The sequence below is a fragment of the Pristiophorus japonicus genome, chromosome 3, assembly GCF_044704955.1.
Source record: "Pristiophorus japonicus isolate sPriJap1 chromosome 3, sPriJap1.hap1, whole genome shotgun sequence".
NCBI lineage: Eukaryota > Metazoa > Chordata > Chondrichthyes > Pristiophoridae > Pristiophorus > Pristiophorus japonicus.
This window is the reverse complement of record NC_091979.1, coordinates 200505578-200529478: the sequence shown is the minus strand read 5'-3', so window position 1 is coordinate 200529478 and position 23901 is coordinate 200505578. Positions and strand designations below refer to the sequence as shown.

General features: G+C 46.0%; 1 protein-coding gene across 5 annotated transcripts in view; it reads right to left on the bottom strand.

The window, feature by feature from the left end:
• Nucleotides 1–395: 395 nt before the first annotated feature.
• zdbf2 (zinc finger, DBF-type containing 2) overlaps nt 396–23901 on the bottom strand; it is a 49215-nt gene continuing 25709 nt past the window's right edge. For 4 of the 5 annotated variants that reach the window (XM_070874906.1, XM_070874908.1, XM_070874907.1 and 1 more), the window contains exons 2-5: nt 15520–15571; nt 13250–13355; nt 4204–4331; nt 396–3376 (exon numbers count right to left, since the gene is read on the bottom strand). In XM_070874906.1, the coding sequence (XP_070731007.1) occupies nt 529–3376; nt 4204–4331; nt 13250–13355; nt 15520–15557 (3120 nt within the window). In that variant the 5' untranslated portion in view covers nt 15558–15571 and the 3' untranslated portion in view covers nt 396–528. The remainder of the gene's footprint in view (nt 3377–4203; nt 4332–13249; nt 13356–15519; nt 15572–23901) is intronic. The other variant, XM_070874909.1, reaches the window with a different exon arrangement.

Below are 23901 nucleotides of genomic sequence, written 5' to 3'. Positions count from 1 at the left end.
AGGTCTTTAAAATTATGAAGGGAGTTGATGGGGCAGATGTTTCCACTTATGATATAAGTCATTAATAAATCCAATAGAGGATTCAGGAGAAAGGTCTTGACCCCAAGAGTGGTTAGAATATGGAACAAGGAGTGGTTGAAGTGAATAGCATGGACGCATTTAAAGGGGAAACTAGATACAGTTGAGGGAGAAAGGAATAGAAGGATATACTGATAGGGTGAGGTGAAGGAGGTTTTTGTGGTGCATAAACTCCAGCATGGACTAGTTGGGCCAAATGGCCTGTTTCTGTGCTGTACATTCTCTGAAAAGAAGATGGCGATAGTGAAAGGCATGCGCCATTTTATGTGTTGTTTGGAGCACCCAACCCAGCTGCCGTTATTTTGACTCGGACACACTTTAAAAGAAAAACACCTGGGCTCTTTATAAAAATACAGGCTGTAACTTTTGTTTTAACTGCAAATTCCCTGAAATACTTCATACAAATAGAAAAAAAAAATCACAATTGACGACGTGTGTGGGTGTGGGCCCTCACTTCCTCTTGCGGGTGCCATGGCGCGGGTTGTGGCGGTGTGTCACCTTCTCGCGGGCCACTGCCACCTCGCCGCCTTCCACTTCCCTCTGCGCCATCTTGTCGCCCAACGACGGCCCGCCCTTGTCGGCGGCTGCCACCCGCACACCGGATCGCAAGCGCGGCCTGTGAGGCAGCGGAGGGCCAGTACCGGCCGGAGTCCTCGAGTCAGAGCGAGAAGACACCCCCCTCAGGTTGTAGAGCGGTGTCTTCCGCGGGTTCTCCTTCTCAGGGGCCCGCCGGCTCCGCGGGCCCACGTACACGTTGAGCCTGCCAAAAGGAGACTCAGGGGTGTCTCTCCGGAGCGGCGACAGCACCACGCCCTTGGAATCAGAGTGGCGGCGTGGTGGCGGGGCGTCGGAGCCGAACAGCGAGCGGGACAGAGAGGTCTGCAGGGAGCTGGAGCTCTTGGATGGGCAATCGCTGCCGGGATTCTCCCCCAGCGCCCGCTCCTTGCCCTTGGCGCCAGCCGTCCACGGTGTCGAGGAGGCAGCGTTGCCGGCGTGCAGGAGGCTGCTGCCGGCCACGCCCGCTTTCAGCCGGCTCTTGCGCTCGTCGGTGGGCCGCCCCATATTAATGTCAGGGCTGAGGCTCCGGAAGAGCTGGCGGACGTAGAGAGACGAGCGGCTCATCCGCTCGGCCCTGAAGGTGCCGGGCGGCATCTTCAGGATCCTGTTCGTGGCCGGGTCATAATACTTCACCGGAGACTTCTTGTATTTGTATTTGGTTGGACTGGCACTGTCCTCCGAGGCTCTGGATATCTTCTTGTCTTCCCTGGAAGCAGCTTGCGCCACCGACGTGAATTCAGGCGAAGAGAGGACGTAAATGACCGTCCTGGGCTGGACTGGGCTCATGATTTTGCTGTAGGACCTGGGTAACCTCAAGGAGCACAGCCTGGTTTTCATGTCAGACCTCTCTTCCTGCCCTGGCCCGCTCCAAACGTTCTCCGGCTCCTGTTCTATCCTTCTGGATTTCTTTTTCACCACTGGGTAGCTGACCTCACTGGTTTGAGTGCCATGACTGACTTTGACAACCTGGCATCTGGAGGCCAAGCGACAGTGCCGCGAGGCTGGCTTCTTGTGTAATACTGGCTTGCACAGTGCAGGGGAAGGCCCAGCCTCATCATTCCCCTCTTGCAAGTGTGGCAGTGTTTCAAGCATTGGGACATCGAGGCTGCTTTCAGCCGACACCTTTGATGTGTCTTTCACGCCAGATCTGTGCTTCTTCCTTTGCTTCTTTCCGTGGTTGGCCAAAGACTCGCTATCAAAATAACACAGATATCGCCCCTCCTTGAACTCTTTCACAAGTGCCTCCACTTTCAGATCATCTTCTGCCATAATTTCTGACCAAGTCTTTCCAGCAAAAGTTGCAGGTACGTATGGTAGTGACCGAAGCTTCCGCTCGCTTTCAAGGGGTTGCACTTTTTCTTCAACGGGTTCTGCTTTCACATCGTTCTCTGAAGGGGCGGGATTTTCTTCTTCCATTTTGCCACATTCGTCTGGTTGGAAATGGAGCACGGAGCTCAATTGAGTTTTATAGCCACGGTCTTCGAGGGTTATTTGAGTTTCTGTAAGCACCTCCAAATCCTTAACTGCTGTCTTTGAACAGTCCTTCTCTATCTTTACAGAGGCATCCCATTCAGAGCTGCTGGTAGAGTTCAAGCGTCCCAGTTGACTGCCAAGAGAACACATGCTGCCGCCAGAACTACCCACATCATCACCCGTGCCCTGGCGGTGCACTCTAGACTTTCTTTCACTTGAGAGGGTTAAAGACAGCATTTTCTTGAAGCAAGAAGCTGTATCCCGTATTGCCTGCCTGCTGCAAACCATTTCACAATTGTTCGAAGGTGTACAAGAATGGTGATTTCCTTCAGGGGCCCATTTCGTCACTGGAACACTGTTCTGCGGGCTTCTCTCTACTGTTTTTCTTTGCTTTTCAAGCGGACAATACGTAGGTGTTCCTTTCACCTCAGCTGCTGAATTCTCACTGCCGCTGTCTTGCGGATGTGATATTTTCCTGTTACAATATTTCTGAATGACTGTCTCAATGGTCTCAGAGACCAAATCCTCTATGCGGTCTGCCATTTCGGTTTCTTTGAGAGTACTCAAGCAAGTGACCGTGTTCCTGTTCTGTGGCTTGCATTCCTCAGTTTGACTTGGCCCACCAGTACAGCGCGGGCTACAGGCCCCTGCATAGTCCCTGAGTTGAGGAAGAGGCGGTCCAGCTATTGTGCCCTGAAAGTTAACATTGTGCAATTTAGAAAACCTAAAAGCTGGCCCTGAGGAGACATTAGGAAAGTTCATTTGAGGAGACGTAGGACTCCAATGTTCAGGGTGCTCACATCTGTGAGGGCTGATGGCTAAGGGTTTATTGTGGTCCTTTATTCCTTTCCTTGGTACCGGCTTATATAGCCCCAAACTGAGGCAACGTCCTTGCCTATCCACTTTATTGTAAGATAGGATGCCCTCACTCACACCTAAAAAAGCAGTCCTGCGTAACTCTTTATGGGTAGGGGAGCTGATGTCAGCCAACTGCTCTCCAGCTGCTGGCTCTTTACTGATGGTCTCCTTTCTATTTAGTGGATCCCCAATGAGCAGTGAAGATGCAATGCTGTCTTTGGCCCGATTGCAACTCGCAGTGTTTCTCCCAATCAGCAAGTGTGCTGATCGAATGGATTCGTTATCCGTGCTCGGTAACTCCTCTCTGGTTCCAATGGTCTCCTTGTCATCTTGATAAGAATGTACGTCTGCAAGCTCCTTCTTGGGAACAAGCGGGGCACTAATTGATGGCAGGTCCATGTACGTTGACCTGAGAAACACAAATAGATGTTACCTCATGGGAGAAAAAAATATAACAACCTTCCTGCAAGAAATTAGGATCAGCTGGTCTCTTGGTTCATTGATTCCAGCAGGGGAGCAAATTGGCAAGCCATCCCATTGCATATCCTGCCACTGAAGCACGCTTTATTGAGCAGTCCCACTTAAGCCAGGGAGTACACCTGGCATTGGAGCTCTCTTCCCCTTCAGGAGGGAATACCTGACATTTGTATCCCCTTAGGAGGAACTCCTGGCGTTGGTTACCCTTCCCCTTTAGGGAGGAACTTATAGCACTCCCTTAAAGGAGTGCCTGGCATTGGTACTCCCCTACCCCCAATCATAGGGCGGCAGCAATGAAAAGAAAAGGACTTGCATTTATATAGCACATTTTATGATCTCGGGATGTAAAGCACTTTACATCAACATTCTGCTTTTATTTAATTGGGACCAGAATAAATTTCAGCATTAACAGTTCTATTTTTCAGGCTGTTATCACAGTCCTGCATCCTTGGAAGCCTCATCAAGAGAAGGAAGGTACTGAACATTTCATCTGGACGCAACATGTTACTTTTTTCTAACCATCAAAATATTCCTGGTGCTGAAGGCCTTACAACCTGGCCATTGCAGAATCAAGGAGCTAGGCACCCCATTTGCAATCATTTGTACCTTGAAATAACATTGTAGTTTTGTGTTATGTTACAAAAATGAAGCAATTATGTGCATTGACAGCGACAGGTGGCTGCACACAGAAGCCAGCTGCTAACTGGCAAAGAGATACAAGATTACAGATCAAGTCTAACTAAGGCTGCCTTTCTTTACCTGTTGTCATTGTATCTGGATGGATGGTACTGTATGACATCCTGCAGGAAGCGCTCCATGAGGCTTTTAGCTGCTACCTGATTCCTGGACTCGCTGGCAAACCGCCTGTGCCGAGTGGTCTGGAGATGCTGAACCAAAAATAAAGTACGGTCAATCAATGCGAGCGCAACTCTACCAACATTAGACTCTGTTTTATTGTAACTTATTCCCATCCCTGCCACAATTTTCTTTGCCAGCTTCTCCCTTCCTCGCCTGAAGGCAGTTGACTCTTACAGGGGTTTAGTTTCAGGCGTGCCAGCAGCTCTCTCCATTTAGTGCCATCCCAATGAGCACCACTACACAGCACAACCCGATGCTGTTCTCTTTCATGTGCTCTCAAACAGGCATTGATGGACAGCAGTTAGGATTGGCAAGCCTCGCACATTTTCTTCTTCTCTACTGGGAGGCGCTGCAGCCAATTGGAGCCCCATTCCCCAGCCAACTGCTGTGGCAGCAGTGATCGGTGCAGGTTGGGAATGGAGCCTGGGATCTTCTCCGAATGGCTAAGCTGCAACTGTCTTAACCAACAGCCATCCCCAGTGGGAGAGGTCGTACACTGGAGTTTTAACCTAAAATCTGCCTGGATTCACATTTCTTCTACCAGTGTACCTGCTCCTAGATGTTTGGCAGTGCCTTCACTGGTTGGTCATGAGATACCAGCGAGACAGAACGCCCATGTTCAACCTTCCTTCACTCTGCAGGGTGATGCAGTCCCTGCTCAACTCCCTGTCTGGATTGGATCAGACATTAGGTCAGGAACTGAGCCTGGGGAGGAAATAATTGAAGCTGCAACTCCCAGTGTTACCATCAAATCCAATTCTCAAGGATGCCCAATAAATCAGCTTTATTTTACTGCAACTTCTCAGCTACCCATCTAAGCTTCCTAAATTTTTGCACTCCAGGCAAGGGATGTAAGTGCTGAGAATTGATCTCTTCACATTTCAAGCACACTTATGAGGAGCAAGACAAGAAAAAAATATTTTCATTCATAATCACACCTTTCATGACCTCCGGACATCCCAAAGTGCTTTACAGCCAAAAAAGTACGCTAGGAGTGTAGTCACTGTAGCAATGTACAAAACATGACACCCAATCAGCAATGTGATAGTGATGTTGGTTGAGGGATAAATATTGGCCAGGACACAGGGGAAAAACTCCCCTGCTCTTTGAATAGTGCCATGGAATCTTTTACATCCACCGAGAGGGCAGACTCTGTTCAACGCCTCATCTGAATGCTGGCACCTCAGACAGTGCAGCACTCACTCAAGTATGGCACTCGAGTGTCAGCCTAGATTTTGTGCTCAAGTGTCTGGAGTGGGATTTGAACCCACAACCTTCTGACTCAGAGGCAACAGTGCGACCAAAACTTACGCATATCTATTCTAACTATTTTCAACCCCACTAGAATACACAATGGATGAAAAGCAATGTTGCGAGGAGTAGGGAAAGACAAAGCACAACAATAAAAGAAGAAATCAGTGCCACGGGCAAATGGTCCTCATGAAACCAGAATTCCTTTTGCAATTTATACAGTACGAGTTTTTCGTTGTAGCTTATACTGCAGTATCTGGGTTATTCCCCATGTAATATAGTGTGACTGTTATTCTCCGATAACGTAAGCACTGAGGCCAATTTTCAACATAAGTCAGTTCTAAATAGTTAACGTGCTAACAGCATTCAATTTTCATGGGTTGGCCTTCTTAGAGAACTGGGGTTGATTTTGAGTGCAAAGCAAAAACTATTGTGTTCCTAACACAGATGAGACGGCACACGGAGGTTAAAGTAACAATGACCTCAGTCTTTATTAAGACACTCCAGAGTCAGGAACAGGTCTTAGGGGCCGGCTTATATAGTGCTTCCAATGGCCTTCTTCGACCTTACAAAGGCCTTTGACACTGTCAACCGCGAGGGTCTATGGAGCGTCCTCCTCTGTTTCAGATGCCCCCCAAAAGTTCGTCACCATCCTCCGCCTGCTCCACGACAACATGCAGGCCGTGATCCTTACCAACGGATCCATTACAGACCCAATCCACGTCCGGACCGGGGTCGAACAGGGCTGCGTCATCGCCCTAATCCTTTTCTCAATCATCCTCGCTGTCATGCTCCACCTCAGTCAACAAGCTCTCCGCTGATGTGGAACTAAACTACAGAACCATTGGGAACCTGTTGAACCTTCGCCATCTCCAGGCCAGGTCCAAGACCACCCAAACCTCTGTCGAGGAGCTACAGTACGCGGACGACGCCAGCGTCTGCACACAGAGGCTGAACTCCAGGACATAGTCGACATATTTACTGAGGTGTACAAAAGCATGGGCCTTACACTAAACATCCGTAAGACAAAGGTCCTCCACCAGCCTGTCCTTGCCGCACAGCACTGCCCCCTTAGTCATCAAGGCCCTGGACATTGTGGACCACACCTCAGGAGCCTCTTATCAACAAGAGCAGACATTGACGACAAGATTCAACACCGCCTCCAGTGCAGCCTTTAGCCGCCTGAGGAAAACAGTTTTTGAAGACCAGGCCCTCAAAACTGCCACCAAGCTCATGGTCTACAGGGCTGTAGTAATACCCGCCCTCCTGTATGGCTCAGAGACATGGACCATATACAGTAGACACCTCAAGTCGCTGGAGAAATACCACCAACGATGTCTCTGCAAGATCCTACAAATCCCCTGGAGGACAGACGCATCAACATTAGCGTACTCGACTAGGCCAACATCCCCAGCATTGAAGCACTGACCACACTTGATCAGCATCGCTGGGCAGGCCACATTGTTCGCATGCCAGACACAAGACTCCCAAAACAAACGCTCTACTCGGAACTCCTTCACGGCAAGCAAGCCAAAGGTGGGCAGAGGAACCGTTACAAGGACACCCTCAAAGCCGTCCTGATAAAGTGCAACATCGCCACTGACACCTGGGAGACCCTGGCCAAAGGCCGCCCTAAGTGGAGGAAATGCATCCGGGAGGGCGCTGAGCACCTAGAGTCTCATCGCCGAGAGCACGCAGAAATCAAGCGCAGTCAGCGGAACGTGCGTGCGGCAAACCAGTCCCACCCACCCCTTCCCTCAATGACTATCTATCCCACCTGTGACAGGGACTGTAGTTCTCATATTGGACTGTTCAGCCACCTATGGACTCATTTTAAGAGTGGAAGCAAGTCTTCCTCGATTCCGAAGGACGGCCGATGATGTTGGAGCAACTGGAAGCCGCCATAACCTAGTAAATTATATACCATGTCAAAATGAATGCTTGATTCTCATCGCATACAAGAAGATAGCAACATTGGTGAGCAAGTTTGATGCAACAATTGCACCACCTGCAAGTTCAGATGGTTTCCCTGAATTGTGAAATTACTGCTTCACAACTCACTCCCTGATATTGCTCAGAATCTTATAACACAAAAGGAGGCTCATAGTGATTTCAAAGAGTTGGCACAGGCACAATCAAATTAGTCTCGCTCCCCTGCTCTTTTACCATAGAAGCGCCAATCTTTCCTTTTCAAGTCCAATTTCCTTTTAAAAGTTACTACTGAATCTGCTTCCACCACCTTTTCATTCGAGATCATAAGCGTCAAAAATATTCTCTACTTCTTCCCCTGGTTCTTTTGCCAGTTACAAATCTGGTGCCTGACCCTCCTGCCAATGGAAATAGTTTCTCCTTGTTTACTTGATCAAAACCCTTCACAATTTTGAACACCTCTATTAAATCTTCCCTTCACCTTCCTTGCTGTAATGAAAAAAATCCTCACTCCTAGTCTCTGCACATAACTGAAGGTCCTCATTCTTGGTACCATTTGTGTAAATTTCACTTTGCACCCTGTCCAAGGACTAAAGTGTGGTGCCCAGAATTGGACAATACTCCAGCTTTGGCCCAGCCAGCGATTTAGAATGGTTAAGCATAACTTCCTTGCTTTTGTTCTCTTTGCCTCTATTTATACAGCCATGGGTCTCGTATTTTTTAAATTTAAAAACAGCTTTATCAAATTGTCCTGCCATCTTCAAAGATTTGTGTATGTGAACCCCCTGGTCTCAGTTCTTGCACCCCCTTTAAAATTGTATAATTTAGTTTATATTGCCTCTCATGTTCCTCCCAAAATACATCCGTGGTAGAAATTGTGGTCGCAGGTTTCTGGCGGGCGGATGCCTCCAACCTGCAAAAAATCTACACATTTACCTGGTGGTCTAGGAAGTTCGTAGATTCGCAGTCCTGGGCCTCTCCAGGTACCCGCGGGTAGAGGCCTGCGTATCTCAGGGGTACATGCGGTTCGCAAGCGCCCCTGGGTTCACGTGGGCTTGCTCAACCAATAAAAGGGAATCTCCATTCATTCTTATGGGATTTCCCTTTGTACGGAATTGCCAGAAGTATGAAAGGGAATCACTTAAAAAAAAATACATAAACATATGAAATAAAATTTTTATTAACTCTACATGTTTAAAATTAATTGAAATGCTATTTAAATATTTTAAATAAAAATTTAATTTTTGAAATTTTTTAATATGTTTTAACGAGGCTAAAAATAAACTGACCTTATTGGACAGGGTTTTTAATGTATAAATGAGGATAACATTTAATTTCTTATTTTTTTTTTTTTTAAACTCTTACGCTGGCAAAAGTAGACCTTACACCTGCTTTTACCATGCGTAAGAATTTCAAGGGCATTCGCTGGGCAGAAGTTGGGCTCCAATGCCCTTTTCTTTCGGATTCGTACAATCTGTCAGGAGGATTCTTGACAGCTCGCAAGTTCCGGGTTTTAGCACATGCGCAGGGGACCGCTCCAGGCGGATGTGCACCTCGTACGTACCCATAGGGGCTGCAAATCCAGCCCCATCACTTCACAAGTAACATTGCAACTGGAAGGGAAAATGGATGGAACTCTGTTATATGACATTGCAGCAATCGTAGTTGGAGCGAGCTCTTCCAAACTGAACAAACTAATGACTCACTATCAGCATTCAGCCACTACACTCACATATGGAACTGGTACGAGGTAAAATAAAAACACGTAGAAGAGGAAGCAATAGATTCAAGCTCGAGCTTGCACAGTGAAACCGTGCCGAAATCCAGAACCATTTTACCAAGGAACCCAACATTAGGATTACAACTGGAACTGAACTACGCAGATAAAAGCTGGCTCAATCCTTAAGATCGGTGTACCGTGGGCCCATTTAATAATCCATTCAGAAGTTCATTCTATTGAAAGATCTAACCAAACAATTAGACTGGGAGCAGCTCATACCTCTAGATAATTAGCAGCGAATGATCCATTTTTATTTTACAAATTTTTAAATTGCAAGTTATTGCCTGGCACTTGCTCCTCATCTGTTTAGAGGTTGAGCATTCGCCTGCTCCAAGACCACTGCCAAGAGAGAAAATAATTACGTTTCTTTGTCTGTGCTTTGATCTCAGTCAGAGCATCAGATTGAGGGTTGGGGGTGCGAAGGGGCTACAAATGGCCTCAGCACTGCTAGACAGAAAGGAAAAGGAGAAGGGGTGGCATTGCTGGTTAAAGAGGAAATTAATGCAATTGTAAGGAAAGACATTAGCTTGGATGATATGGAATCGGTATGGGTGGAGCTACGGAGCGGAGAAAACGCTAGTGGGAGTTGTGCAGAGACCTTCAAACAGTAGCAGTGATGTTGGGGAGGGCATCAAACAGGAAATTAGGGGTGCATGCAATAAAAGTGCAGCAGTTATCATGGGCGACATTAATATGCATATAGATTGGGCTAACCAAACTGGAAACAATACGGTGGAGGAGGATTTCCTGGAGTGCATAAGGGATGGTTTTCTAGACCAATATGTCAAGGGACCAACTAGGGGGGAGGTCATCTTAGACTGGGTGTTGTGTAATGAGAGAGGATTAATTAGCAATCTCGTTGTGCGAGGCCCCTTGGGGAAGAGTGACCATAATATGGTGGAATTCTACATTAGGATAGACAATGAAAAAGTTAATTCAGAGACCATGGACCAGAACTTAAAGAAGGGTAACTTTGAAGGTATGAGGCATGAATTGGCTAGGATAGATTGGCGAATGATACTTAAGGAGTTGACAGTGGATGGGCAATGGCAGACATTTAGAGATCGCATGGATGAATTACAACAAATATACATCCCTGTCTGGCATAAAAATAAAAAAGGGAAGGTGGCTCAACTGTGGCTATCAAGGGAAATCAGGGATAGTATGCCAAGGAAGTGGCATACAAATTGGCCAGAAATAGCAGCGAATCCGGGGACTGGGAGAAATTTAGAACTCAGCAGAGGAGAACAAAGGGTTTAATTAGGGCAGGGAAAATAGAGTAAGAGAGGAAGCTTGCAGGGAACATTAAAATGGACTGCAAAAGCTTCTATAGATATGTAAAGAGAAAAAGGTTAGTGAAGACAAACGTAGGTCCCCTGCAGTCAGAATCAGGGGAAGTCATAACTGGGAACAAAGAAATGGCAGACCAATTGAACAAGTACTTTGGTTCAGTATTCACTAAGGAGGACACAAACAACCTTCCGGATATAAAAGGGGTCAGAGGGTCTAGTAAGGAGGAGGAACTGAGGGAAATCCTTATTAGTCGGGAAATTGTGTTGGGAAAATTGATGGGATTGAAGGCCAATATATCCCCAGGGCCTGATGGTCTGCATCCCAGAGTACTTAAGGAGGTGGCCTTGAAAATAGCGGATGCACTGACAGTCATTTTCCAACATTTCATAGACTCTGGATCAGTTCCTATGCAGTGGAGGGTAGCCAATGTAACCCCAATTTTTAAAAAAGGAGGGAGAGAGAAAACAGGGAATTTCAGACCGGTCAGCCTGACATCGATAGTGGGTAAAATGATGGAATCAATTATTAAGGATGTCATAGCAGCGCATTTGGAAAGAGGTAACATGATAGATCCAAGTCAGGATGGATTTGTGAAAGGGAAATCATGCTTGACAAACCTTCTGGAATTTTTTGAGGATGTTTCCAGTAGAGTGGACAAGAGGGAACCAGTTGATGTGGTGTATTTGGACTTTGAGAAGGCCTTCAACAAGGTCCCACACAAGAGATTAATGTGTAAAGTTAAAGCACATGGGATTGGGGGTAATGTGCTGACGTGGATTGAGAACTGGTTGGCAGGCAGGAAGCAAAGAGTAAAAATGGATACTTTTCAGAATGGTAGGCAGTGACTACTGGGGTACCGCAAGGTTTTGTGCTGGGGCCCCAGCTGTTTATTACATTTGTACATTAATGATTTAGACGAGGGGATTAAATGTAGTATATCCAAATTTGCGGATGACACTAAGTTGGGTGGCAGTGTGAACTGCGAGGAGGATGCTATGAGACTGCAGAGTGACTTGGATAGGTTAGTGAGTGGGCAAATGCATGGCAGATGAATTATAATGTGGATAAATGTGAGGTTATCCACTTTGGTGGTAAAAAGAGAGATAGACTATTATCTGAATGGTGACAGATTAGGAAAAGGGGAGGTGCAACAAGACCTGGGTGTCATGGTACATCAGTCATTGAAGGTTGGCATGCAGGTACAGCAGGCGGTTAAGAAAGCAAATGGCATGTTGGCCTTCATAGCAAGGGGATTTGAGTACAGGGGCAGGGAGGTGTTACTACAGTTGTATAGGGCCTTGGTGAGGCCACACCTGGAGTATTGTGTACAGTTTTGGTCTCCTAACTTGAAGGACATTCTTGCTATTGAGGGAGTGCAGCAAAGGTTCACCAGACTGATTCCCGGGATGGCGGGACTGACATATCAAGAAAGACTGCATCAACTGGGCTTGTATTCACTGGAGTTCAGAAGAATGAGAGGGGATCTCATAGAAACGATTGGAATTCTGACGGGTTTAGACAGGTTAGATGCAGAAAGAATGTTCCCAATGTTGGGGAAGTCCAGAACCAGGGGTCACAGTCTAAGGATAAGGGGTAAGCCATTTCGGACCGAGATGAGGAGAAACTTCTTCACCCAGAGAGTGGTGAACCTGTGGAATTCTCTACCACAGAAAGTTGTTGAGGCCAATTCACTAAATATATTCAAAAAGGAGTAAAATGTAGTCCTTACTACTAGGGGGATCAAGGGATATGGCGAGAAAGCAGGAATGGGGTACTGAAATTGCATGTTCAGCCATGAACTCATTGAATGGCAGTGCAGGCTCGAAGGGCCGAATGGCCTACTCCTGCACCTATTTTCTATGTTTCTATGTTTACAGAAGGGAGAACAGGAAATAGCCAGGCATCACCGCCTTGATTTGTCATATTGGAACGCTCACCGGTGTCGACTCAGCGCTGATGCCCCCATGGTAAGTTGGCCAGCCAACGTCACCCTCTAGTCTCCCACATGGGAGACTGGCCACTTAGGTGAGGTACAAATGAGTCACAGCTGTTTGCAGAATGTCTGCCAGAACACTGGGAGAACTGTCTGCACTTCAAACCTGAACCACTGCAACAGGCAGATGTGGTCTTTTGAAATGTACTCAACGAAAGTCATCTTAAACAATGACTTGTATTTTTAGAGCTGCTTTCACAACCTCAGAATGCTCCAAAGCACTTTACAGCCAATTAAGTACTTTTGAAGGGTAGTCAGTGTTAGCCAATTTGCACACAGCAAGGTCCCACAAAAAGCAATGAGATAGCTGTTGTAGTGATGTTGCCCGAGGAATAAATATTGGCCGGGATACCAGGGAGAACATCCCCCCACTCTTTAAATAGTGCTATGGAATATTTTACGTCCACATGAGTGGGAAAACAGGAACTCTGTTTGATGGCACCTCTAACATTTCAGCATTCTCTTAGCACTGCACTGGAATGTCAGCCTAGATAATGCGCTGAAGTCTGGAGTGGAGCTTGAAGCCACGCTCTTCCAACACAGAAGTGAGTATGCTAGCACCGAGCCAAGGCAAATATGAACAAGGCTGGCATCCTCAAATATTGCTGTGCTGGATTAACTTTTTTTTGTATACGCAATAGCCAGCGACAGACTGAACCTTTAATAATAAAACCATTATCGTGCCCACATGAAATCCTCACCTGTTCCAGACAGGTGTAAAGTTCTTGACAGCAGCCGCAATAGCCCCTCCTGCTCTGCCTCACGAACGTCTCTGGAATAGGCCGCTCCGCGTATGGTCCATTGCCACTGCAAAGGTCAAAAGCAGAATAATAAATGAATTAAAAACATCATGCGGCAAGCTGACTTGCACCAAGCCGGGCAGGGTTTTAAGTAGAATTGGTAAATGATGGAATGAAGCTACTTGCAAAGGATGTGGAACATGCCCGTCTGATGCTTTCCCCAATAAGGACACACTCCTGCTGTGTAACATTATGCGGGTGGTGTAGTGGAGATGTTACTAGTGAACTAGTAATCCAGAGAATGGAGTTCAAATCCCACCATGCAGTTTGAGAATTTCAATTCATTTTAAAAAATTATCTGGAAATGAAAATCTGATATTAGTAAGTGACTGTGAAGATGTTGGATTGTCGTAAAAACCCAACCAACCAGTTCACTAATGTCCTTTAGGGAAAGAAACCTGCCATCATTACCTGGTCTGGTCTGTATCAGACTCCAGTCTCACACCAGTGGTTGACTCTTAAACTGCCTTCTGAAGTGGCCTAGCAAGCCATTCAGTTGTATCACCACCTCAGGGCAACTAGGGATGGGTAATAAATGCCAGCCTTGCCAATGATGCCTTCATCCCCAGAGTTAATAAAATTAAAGGCGAAAAAAAGAGAGCATGTTCCCAGAATCTCCCAGAAACAGTGCCTGGTTAAGCTTGGTGCCCTAATGCACTGAGAATTTTCCTTCCACTTTATATAACATATACAAGTTGTAATCACTTCCACGGTTTACCATCTATTGCTACTGTATTGCCACTCAGTCACTGCAGTTTTCTGCCCTTCTCCCCTGAAGGCACTAACTTCTTGCTGGGGCACAGTTCCATTTGATGTCGGATGCCCTCTTTCAAGTGGCTGATCTTCATGTCCGAGTCTAGACAATGATGCCTATAGTGTGGGATATGTCAGAGCAGAGTTCCTTCCTGTCCTCTCACTTTCTAGCTGTGCAGGGAGGGGGTTGTCACAATCAGGAACAGGAAACTCAGCTGATTTTGTCTGCCCACTTCCCCAGCCCAGGCACATGGAGGATCTATGCTAAGACCAGCTAACTCATCACGCAGTGGTTGTACCCCAGGGCCTTCCTCGAAATAACTGTGCTGACCCGATGCTGCCACTAGGTGCCCAAAGTGTTCAGTGTGCCATGTTGTACTCACGTTGGTGAACAGTAAAGTACACATATTCAAAGGGAGATCATTGCTCCTGCTGCAAAATAAACAATTCAGTTGCAGCATCCCGCACTTGTTCTTGCATCTCCTAAAGAGCTTTTAGTTGCTTTCTACCTGGAACTGTTGCTGATGAATATTCTAGGCTTCCACCACTGACTGATTTTCACAGTGGCCCGAGGCACTCTCCTTCAACAGAAAGAACACACTACCATTTTCTTTTCCCAATATTCCAACTTTCTAAATACCATTTGTGCTAAATCACAGTGACGGGTATTAGTGCTGGGAAGTATGGTACTTTGCACTGTGGGCAACCGTTGCCTAGGTCAGATAGAGCAGAATAAATGCTATAATCATTCCCAATGCATTTCCTGGGATGGTGGAGCAGGCTCGAGGGGCCAAATGGCCTACTCCTATTGCTTATGTTTCAGAAAATAAACCGTACTGTCTCAACATGACATTTTTCATTTCTTATACCAGGTAGCAAATGGCCACTGAATGAGGCGGCCAAACTTCGGGGCAGTTTTGTGCTATAAGCCCACACCTACTAGGAGTTGGGTTAGGACCGCTCAACACCATTTCCGACAGGACCCTCGCAACCAGCAGAGACAACCAAGCTAGTTTGAAAGGATCCCAGAACTGAAAGGCTGGTGATTAACCCAATGCACCATCCATTTCCTTCAAATGCTGTCATTTGCTAATGAAAATATTTCACTCTCTGCCATATTCTATCCCTTTCCCTCAATGTGATCTCTTTCCTTCATGAGGCGCGGCTTGTTCTTTGATATTTTGCACAATGTAAACACTCTCCTTCAACAAAATCCTTTCATGACCATTTCCTTAAGGCAATTGCAACTTCAATAATATGTCCTTGGTACCATTTCTAATTTCCCTCCTTAACCATCTAGCTGCAGGTTTTGGTAATGGCCTTTTACTTCTCCATGGTGTATATGCAACCTGCCTCCTCTGCCAACAGATCACAATCCCTTTTTGTTTTTCATTTGTCCTTAGGGTTATTAGACTTACCTGGCACTGTCATTCATCTCTGCGAAGCACTCACTCATTCCCCTTTGTGCATCTGTCACGGATCAAATGAGAATTAAATATTATTGAATTCTACTCTTAATTTGCTGGTTACAAATTCAGGTGTTGCTTTACATACATAGGTATAATGGTCCCAGCAACTTCGGTTTAGGCAAATTTTACATTTAGGGGTGTACCTGAAATGCACTTTATCCAAATATAAATAAAGAACTTGCATTTATATAGTGCCTTTCATAACCTCAATGATCCAAAGCACATTAGAGTCAATTAAAGGGGTGGATGATGACAGCCTTCTCGCGGCCCGCCCTGTTATGTGATCTTGGCGCTTAGATCACAACTAATGTCATCTCGAAAGGACAGTTAAACCAATAGTAACAAACCGAGCAAAATCGAATGGTCCTCTCCAAAGAAAACTACATGTGAGCCTAGCCATCTGAATATGCCAACTCAACATTGAAGGCATCTCTCGTTCAAAATGCAATTACTCAAGGTTACTCAAGGAACACAATGTCGATGTTCTGGTGCTTCAAGAAACACACATTGAACACATCCACCAGTTTGACACAAGAGGACGGATCACAGGTTTTGACCTAATCGCATTCAATAACCATCTCAAATTTGGCCTGGCATGCTAGGTTAAACAAGGCATCGAAGACTACACTGTACTTGAGCATACCAGTATTGCCGGAGTTTTCACTACAGCAATACGCATAGGAGAGCCAACAATCTCCAATGTCGACAAACCACCACTTGTACAGTGGCCTGGTCCACCGCTCCCTCCTAAAGCAACATCCATCCATTCATCTGAGAGACTTTAATAGCCACCACACTATACAGACGCCAATTATAATGGAGAAGCAATTGTACAGTGAGCTTTACTGGAGAATAAATTCTTCCTTTTTGACGTCAAAAATCGAGGTATGTTCCATTCGTCAAGGTGGCAGAGAGATTATAACCCAGACCTATGTTTCCTCTCTAAAGACAGCAAAGAAAACTCAATCGCTGCCTCCAGAACTGTTCTCGACGAATTCCCCAACAGTCAATACAAGCCCTCAATTATCAATTTTGGCATCAAAACTCCTGTCATGACATCAACACCGGAAACACGATGGAACTTCAAAAAAGCAGCCTGGGAAACAGTTAACACCATCAGGTAGATTCCGCCAACCACCAATGCTTTCAACAGATTTATAGGAATTATTCAAGCTGCCGCAAAACGCAGTATACCTTGGGGGTTTAGAAAGCCACATAGTCCTTGTTGGTAGGAAGAAAGTGAGGTTCGCTACCAGGAGTATTCGCTGAACAAGAACCCAGCCACAGCTACCGCAATGCTAGAGTCCTTGAACTTTGCGGGACATGAAAGGTGAAGGAGCCTTATGGAGACGACTGACTTCATTCACTCCAGCAGGAAAGCATGGACCTACTCCTTCAACTTAGCGGGGCAAACCCTGCCTATAAATATAGCACAACCATCAGAGCGGACGGTATTGCATCCCACTTGATACAAACATCAAAGGCTCCGGTGGTCAAAGAATTTAGTCGACAGATGAAGCTGCAGCTTTCGACAGCAGCACCAAGACCGTCAACTATGTCTGATCCGGACAAACTAAATGCAGCCCTGTCGACAACCAAATATGGAAACGCTGCTGGTCCAGATGATGTTTACCCAGCATTGTTAAAAGCACTGGGACCCAAAGCGAAGAGATGGTTGACCATCTCCGAGGTACTGGCAAAATTCCACCTATTTGGAGGGAGTCTAAAATAATTGCTCCCCTGAAGCAGGAGAAGAATGCTTGTGAAGCCTCCAACTACCGCCTGATCTCCTTACTTTATACTTGTTATAAAGGTGAAGAGACTACTACTCCACAGAATAGCCCCCATCATCGAGCCAACTGTCCCTAAGGAGCAAGTGGGCTTCTGGAGTGGCCGTAACTGCTGCGACCAAGTGGCAGCTTTAGCAACGCACATTGAAGCAGGCTTTCAGCACGAGCTCAAGACTGCCATAGCACTTGTGGCTGTCAGCAGCACATGACACAGTTAGGAGGCATGGACTGCTTTTCAAACTCTCCAACATTTTACCCTGCAGATCAACGATCCATCTTCTCAACTCCATGCTTAGCAACTGCTGCATCAGTGTGTACACTGGCACCCAGAAGAGCAGATATAGGACATCCCACAGGGTTCTGTCTTGGCATCAATGTTATTCAACATTTACACCAGTTATCTGCCCAAAACAGAGTCCCACAAGTTAGTATACACTAACCTGTCCATCATCGAAGAGACCCCAACCAGTGATTTAGAGGATGGAGGCCTATTTCCGCCGTTGGCGGCTCCGGCCAAACCCGCAAAAGACTCACCTCAACACCCGTCAAGCAAACTAAGCTTTCAAGTCCCCTTTTGTGGCGCAAAGATAAACCATGCCAAAAAAAACTTCTATTTAGAAGTCACGCTTGATCGCACCCAGTCATAAAGACAACGTCTCCAGAGCATTGGGAAGAAACTAAAGAATAAGGTCAACTTGATCCAGAAACTCACCGGATCCACATGGGGAACAGACGCTCAAACCTTATGTATGGCAGCACTCGTCCTGGTGTACTCTACAGCAGAGTACTGCTCTCCGGCATGGCTATCAAGTCCACATGTCAAATCCGTTGATGTCCAGCTGAATTCTATGAGAATTATCATCAGTAAACTTTAATCGACACCAACACCTTGGCTCCCCATGCTTGCAAATATTGCACCGCCACACCTGCACCGTGGATATCTAGTCTCCAGGGAATACAACCGCTACACCAACAAAGACATGCCGATCCAGGATGACTTGAACAACCAAACACCAACCCGTCTCAAATCTAGGCGGCCATTTTGGACCGTTACCACAGTCTTTCAGTGATCTCCCCTCAGCCTTGATGACAAAATATTTGGAAGAACTACAACATTCCTTTGAGGAGCAAAAAGTGCAACCTGTAGGATCAAACCTTCTTCGAAAACAGTGAATAACCATCAACCGCCTCAGAACTGGTCATGGTGGATGCTGCCACCTTCTCCATAGATGCAAGATTAAAGCATCCCCATCATGCAACTGTGGAGCTCCTAATCAGACCCTGGAGCACATCATTGAGCACTACTCAGAAAATCTGCTGTTACACCAGAAGCTTTGGCTTGGATATCCAAATTGGACATTGATGCTTGATTTACCACTACCATACAAAAGAGTCAATTAATTACTTTTTGAAGCATAGTCACTGTTGTGATGCAGGAAATGTGGCAGCGAATCTGTGCACAGCAAGCTCCCACAAACAGCAAGGTGATAATGACCAGACAACCTTTTTCTTTGTGATTTTGGTTGAGGGATAGATATTGGCCAGGACACCAGGAAGAACAGCCCTCTTCTTCAAATAGTACCATGGAATCTTATGTCCAGCCAAAAGGGCAGACATGTCTCATCCAAAAGACAGCGGGGCCAAAAAGACCCTCAGCGCACAATTCGAAGTAAATGATTATCCTCTCCCCCAATCCATGGGGATTTTGCTCACTTTTCGTCTTTGATTTAGTTGGGGCGGTGTTTTGGGCAGCTGCTGGTGAAAGTGGGTCGGAAGGCGGGCGGTATCAGCGTTGCGCTGATGTGTAGCAACGTCCCTCTCCTTCAGTTAAAGGAGAGGGCCTCTGAGCTTTGCAGCCACTTTAGTGGTGCCGGGTTTCCCAAGTCGGAGTGCCGGGCTGCCTGTTTGCAGCCCGGCCGAACCCGTGGCCACCATTGTCGAGCCATCTTCAGAGTCGGCTGACAATTAAAATTAAATGGTGGCCACAGCGGAGCGCCCTCCACTTCAAGAGTGGACATGCGCCCAGCCACTGGTAGCTTCACACAGGGAAAAACTGTCGGGGGCATTGAGCTGCGGCCTCTCTGCTCCCACGGAGCAATTTTCCTTGTGGGGCGGAAAGGGGTCGACGCATGCCCTGTTTCCGCTGCTCCCGGCCCAGGGGCAATTTCTGATGGGTCAGCCCATCCGCCTGCCCCCGGTCGAAAAGGCCTTACCACTCCATTATAATGGACCTTAAGGAAGGGGTGGGGAAAGGAAGAGAGGGAGACAATTTTGTCCCCAGAATCTCTGACAGTGCAGCACTCCCTCAATATTGCACTGGAGTATCAGCAGCCTAGATTTTGTGCCCCAAGTCCCTGGAGTGGGCAACCTTCTGACTCAGGAGAGAGTCCCACCAACTGAGCCTTGGATATTTGCCAGCGTAACCCAGGGGTGTACTGGCTCTCTCGTGATCTGAAATGGATAATTTTGTCTTTCACATATGTATCTTCAATGTCTTGGAAGAGGGAACAAAGGAAACACTCAGTAATACAGAGACAAGTCATTAAACAGTTATATTTCACAGTAAGTGAACATGCAGATCAACAGCCGCGATCAGATTAATTTAGTTTAAAATATAGTTCAGCTTATCTTCACATTATACAAAACAATTAATAGCTGCTTCATCAATAATCTTCCCTTCATGATGTCAGAAATGGGGATGTTCACTGATGATTGCACAATGTTCAGTGCCATTCATAACTCCTCATATAATGAAGCAGTCCATGCCCGCTTGCAGCAAGACCTGTACGACATCCAGGGTTGGGCTAAGTGGCAAGTAACATTCGTGCCACACAAGTGCCAGGCAATGATCATCTCCAACAAGCCAGAGTCTAACCACCACCCTTTGACATTCAACAGCATTGCCATCGCTGAACCCCCACCATCAACATCCTGGGGCGGTGGGGGGAGTCACCATTGACCAGAAACTTAACTGGTCCAGCCACAGAAATACAGTGGCTACAAGAGCAGGTCAGAGGCTGGGTATTCTGCAGTGAGTGTCTCACATCCTGACTCCCCAAAGCCTTTCCACTATCTAAATGGCACAAGTCAGGAGTGTGATGGAATACGCTCCACTTGACCGGATGAGTGCAGCTCCAACAACACAAGAAGCTCGACACCATCCAGGACAAAGCAGCCTGCTTGATTGGCACCCCATCCACCACCTTAAACATTCACTTCCTCCACCACCGGCACACGGTGGCTGCATTGTGTACCATCTACAAGATGCACTGCAGCAATTCGCCAAGGCTTCTTCGGCAGCAACTCCCAAATACGCAACCTCTACCACTTAGAAGGAAAAGGGCTGCAGACGCTTGGAAACACCATCACCTGCAAATTCCCCTCCAAGTTACACACCAGCCTGACTTGGAAATGTATCGCCATTCATTCATCGTCGCTGGATCAAAATCCTGGAACACCCTCCTTAACAGCACTGTAGGAGTACCTTCACTAATACTGAAGCGGTTCAAGGTGGTGGTGGTAAGGGCAATAAATGCTGTACTTGCAAGCGACCCCGCATCCCATAAACAATTTTTTTTAATTTTTTTTTTAAAAACACGCCTCACTTCCCCACATCAGTGCAGGGTGCTTAACTTAAATTAAAGACACCCAACTACCCTTTTGCATGCTAAACCACTTAGCCTGGCTAAAGCTTGCCCATTGCAACTTGCTGTTTAAAGCTTGAACATCTTTGGCCTTTGCAGAACCTGACTATCCTTGCAGTATTTGATTTAAGTGATGTGTCACGTCTAGGTTTAAAAAAAATCTATCTGTTCAGAAGAAATCAAAGACTTGCTAACACAATGGACCCAGATGCTTCTCATTAATTGAGACAAGCTAACAAATTGCTTGTTTAAGATTTTTGGATAATGCAACTTCAATTAACAATTTTATTCCAAAAGGCCTTTGATAAGGTACCCCATAATAGACTGCTGAACAAGGTCAGGGGACAAGTAGAAGAATGGATCGCTAGCTGGCTTAAAGACAGAAAGCAGCTAGGGGTAAAAGGCAGCTATTCACAGTGGCAGAAGGTGGGTAATGGTGTTCCACAAGAATCAGTGCTGGGACCAATGCTGTTCCCAATTTATATTAAAAATTTAGACTTTGAAATCAAACACACAATTTCTACATTTGCAGATGACACTAAATTGGGGCGAGTCAACACTGAGGGGGACTGCAACAAATTACAGGAGGACATTGATAAACTTGCAGACTGGTCATATAATTAGCAAATGAAGTTCAACACAAATGTGAGGCAACGACTGATGTAAATAATAAAAGATCATGTGGCAAGATCACATGACGACAGTTTTCTGTTCAGGAGCCATCTTGCGTAATGTGGTGTGTTAGTGATGTCGTAAAAATATCACATTGGCGATGAAGATAGGATAATCGGATTCCCTAGCTGAGATTTTTGTTGGTGGATGATCCAGCCAACTGACAAAGTGGCTTTGAGAGATTCTTTGTTTTGCAGAACAGCTAAAAATCCAAAGTAAATTACAAGTACACTTAGATGAACTGTTGACATTACCACAGTGCCTCTGGGAATAATAGGGTGCTTGGGCGAGTTCCATGGAACATATGTGGAGCGGCTAGAAATGTTTTTCACCGCAAAGAGTATCGTCGAAGATCCCGATGATGAAAACCGTAACAGGGTTGTTTTAGAAAGAAAACGGGCTATTTTTTTTGAATGAAGCAGGCTTCGAGGTATATGAAAACCTGAAAAATGTGCTTGTTCCCATCAAGCCAGAGCATGCCACTGACAGAGATGCTAACCAAGTTAGAACAGCACTAAAGTCCTGAGCCCCTGGAAATTGCTGAAAGTTATTGTTTTGGAACACAAGATCAATTAATTGACGAGGGTATCTGTGAGAACATTGTAGTTTTAACGAAACTATCCAGTCACTGTCATTTCGGAAATTTTCAGGACCGAGCATTGTGTGATCACTTTGTTTGTGGGATGAAAAATGAAGCAATCAGAGGAAAATTGTTGACAACCCCTAACTTGACTTTTGATTCAGCTTGTCAGACAGCTATGTCGATGGCCGACCAATACTCTCGAGTCTTCAGACAACCGAGGTGAATCACCTGCAGGTTAGAAGTAAAAGGCAGTAGGGCCCCCAAGGCCTCAGCAACTGGCCATGGTAACAGCACATTGAAGTCATGCTATCGTGCCTGGGACAATACATTGCTCAAAGCTGTCCATGTGTGAGGCAGAATGTTTCTTCTGCAAGAAAACTGGCCATCTTGAAGGCATGCCGACTGAAGAGTAAACCGACTTCCAATGCTACAAGTAGAAATCGCCTGACATTACATAACATTGAAGAGAAGCAACAGGACGAGGAGGTTCTGAAGATACAAGTCATCAGGAGCAAGAGGGTATCCAACAGCGATTCGCGAAATATCGTCATCCAAGTAGACGTTGCAGGAACCAGGATACCCATGGAAATCGACACTGGTGCATCTGAGAGCATAGTACTGGAATCACTATGTTTAGACAAGTTACATGATTTTCGACTGGAGAAATCCAAGATAGAGCTGTGAGGCTACTCCGGAGAGAAAATCCCTGTTGTAGGACCTATCACCATACTGGTGAAATACAAGGATCCATTTCAGAGCTTGCCTCTAATAGTAGTGGCAGAAGACAAGTCTGCCTTGATAGGTAGAAATTGGTTGGGATCACTGAAGCTGGATTGGAATGAAATTTTGCGTGTGGAAATGAAATTTGCATCAAAATATGTCGTCATCAAGCAGTATCCGAAGATATTCTGCGAAACAGGCAGTCCGATCCAAGACTTCAAGGAGAGTGCCAGAGTGCAGAAGGACGCAAGACCAATTTACTGCAAGCCATGTTCTGTACTATACGCACCCAAGGAGAAAGTTCAGCAAGAACTCAAGACTAGAGACTGAGAACATTATCTCTAAGGTACATCTAAGTAACTGGGCTACACCCATTGTTGTTGTATGCAAGTCAGATGGTAATGCTGATGCTATGTCCAGGTTGCCATCCGCATCACACGTTACACCCAATAGGGAAGAAGTGTTCTATTTTTCATATATTGATGAACTGCCAGTCACAGTTGAAGAGATTGGTAGAGCAACCAAACGTGACCCAGTTATGTCAAAGGTGCATGATTATATAGCAAATGGCTGGCCAAACTAAGTATCAGAGGAAGATATTCATCCATACTTTGTTTGTAGGAATTAATTATCAGTTGATAAAGATTGTATCGTGGGATGCAAGAATGGTTATACCAAATAAATTCAGGTCCAAATTATGAGGAGCTTTGCATGCAGTTACTTATGGTGGCCAGGTTTAAAGATATAGAGTACACCATTCGTCAGTGTACAACATGTCAATCGGTAAGCAAGAAACCACCATCAGTACCATTATTGACATGGAAATGGCCTCCCAGGGTGTGGCAAAGGTTACATAGATTTTGCTGAGCTAGAAGGACAATTGTTCATTGTGATTAATAATCATTCGAAGTGGGTAGAGGTG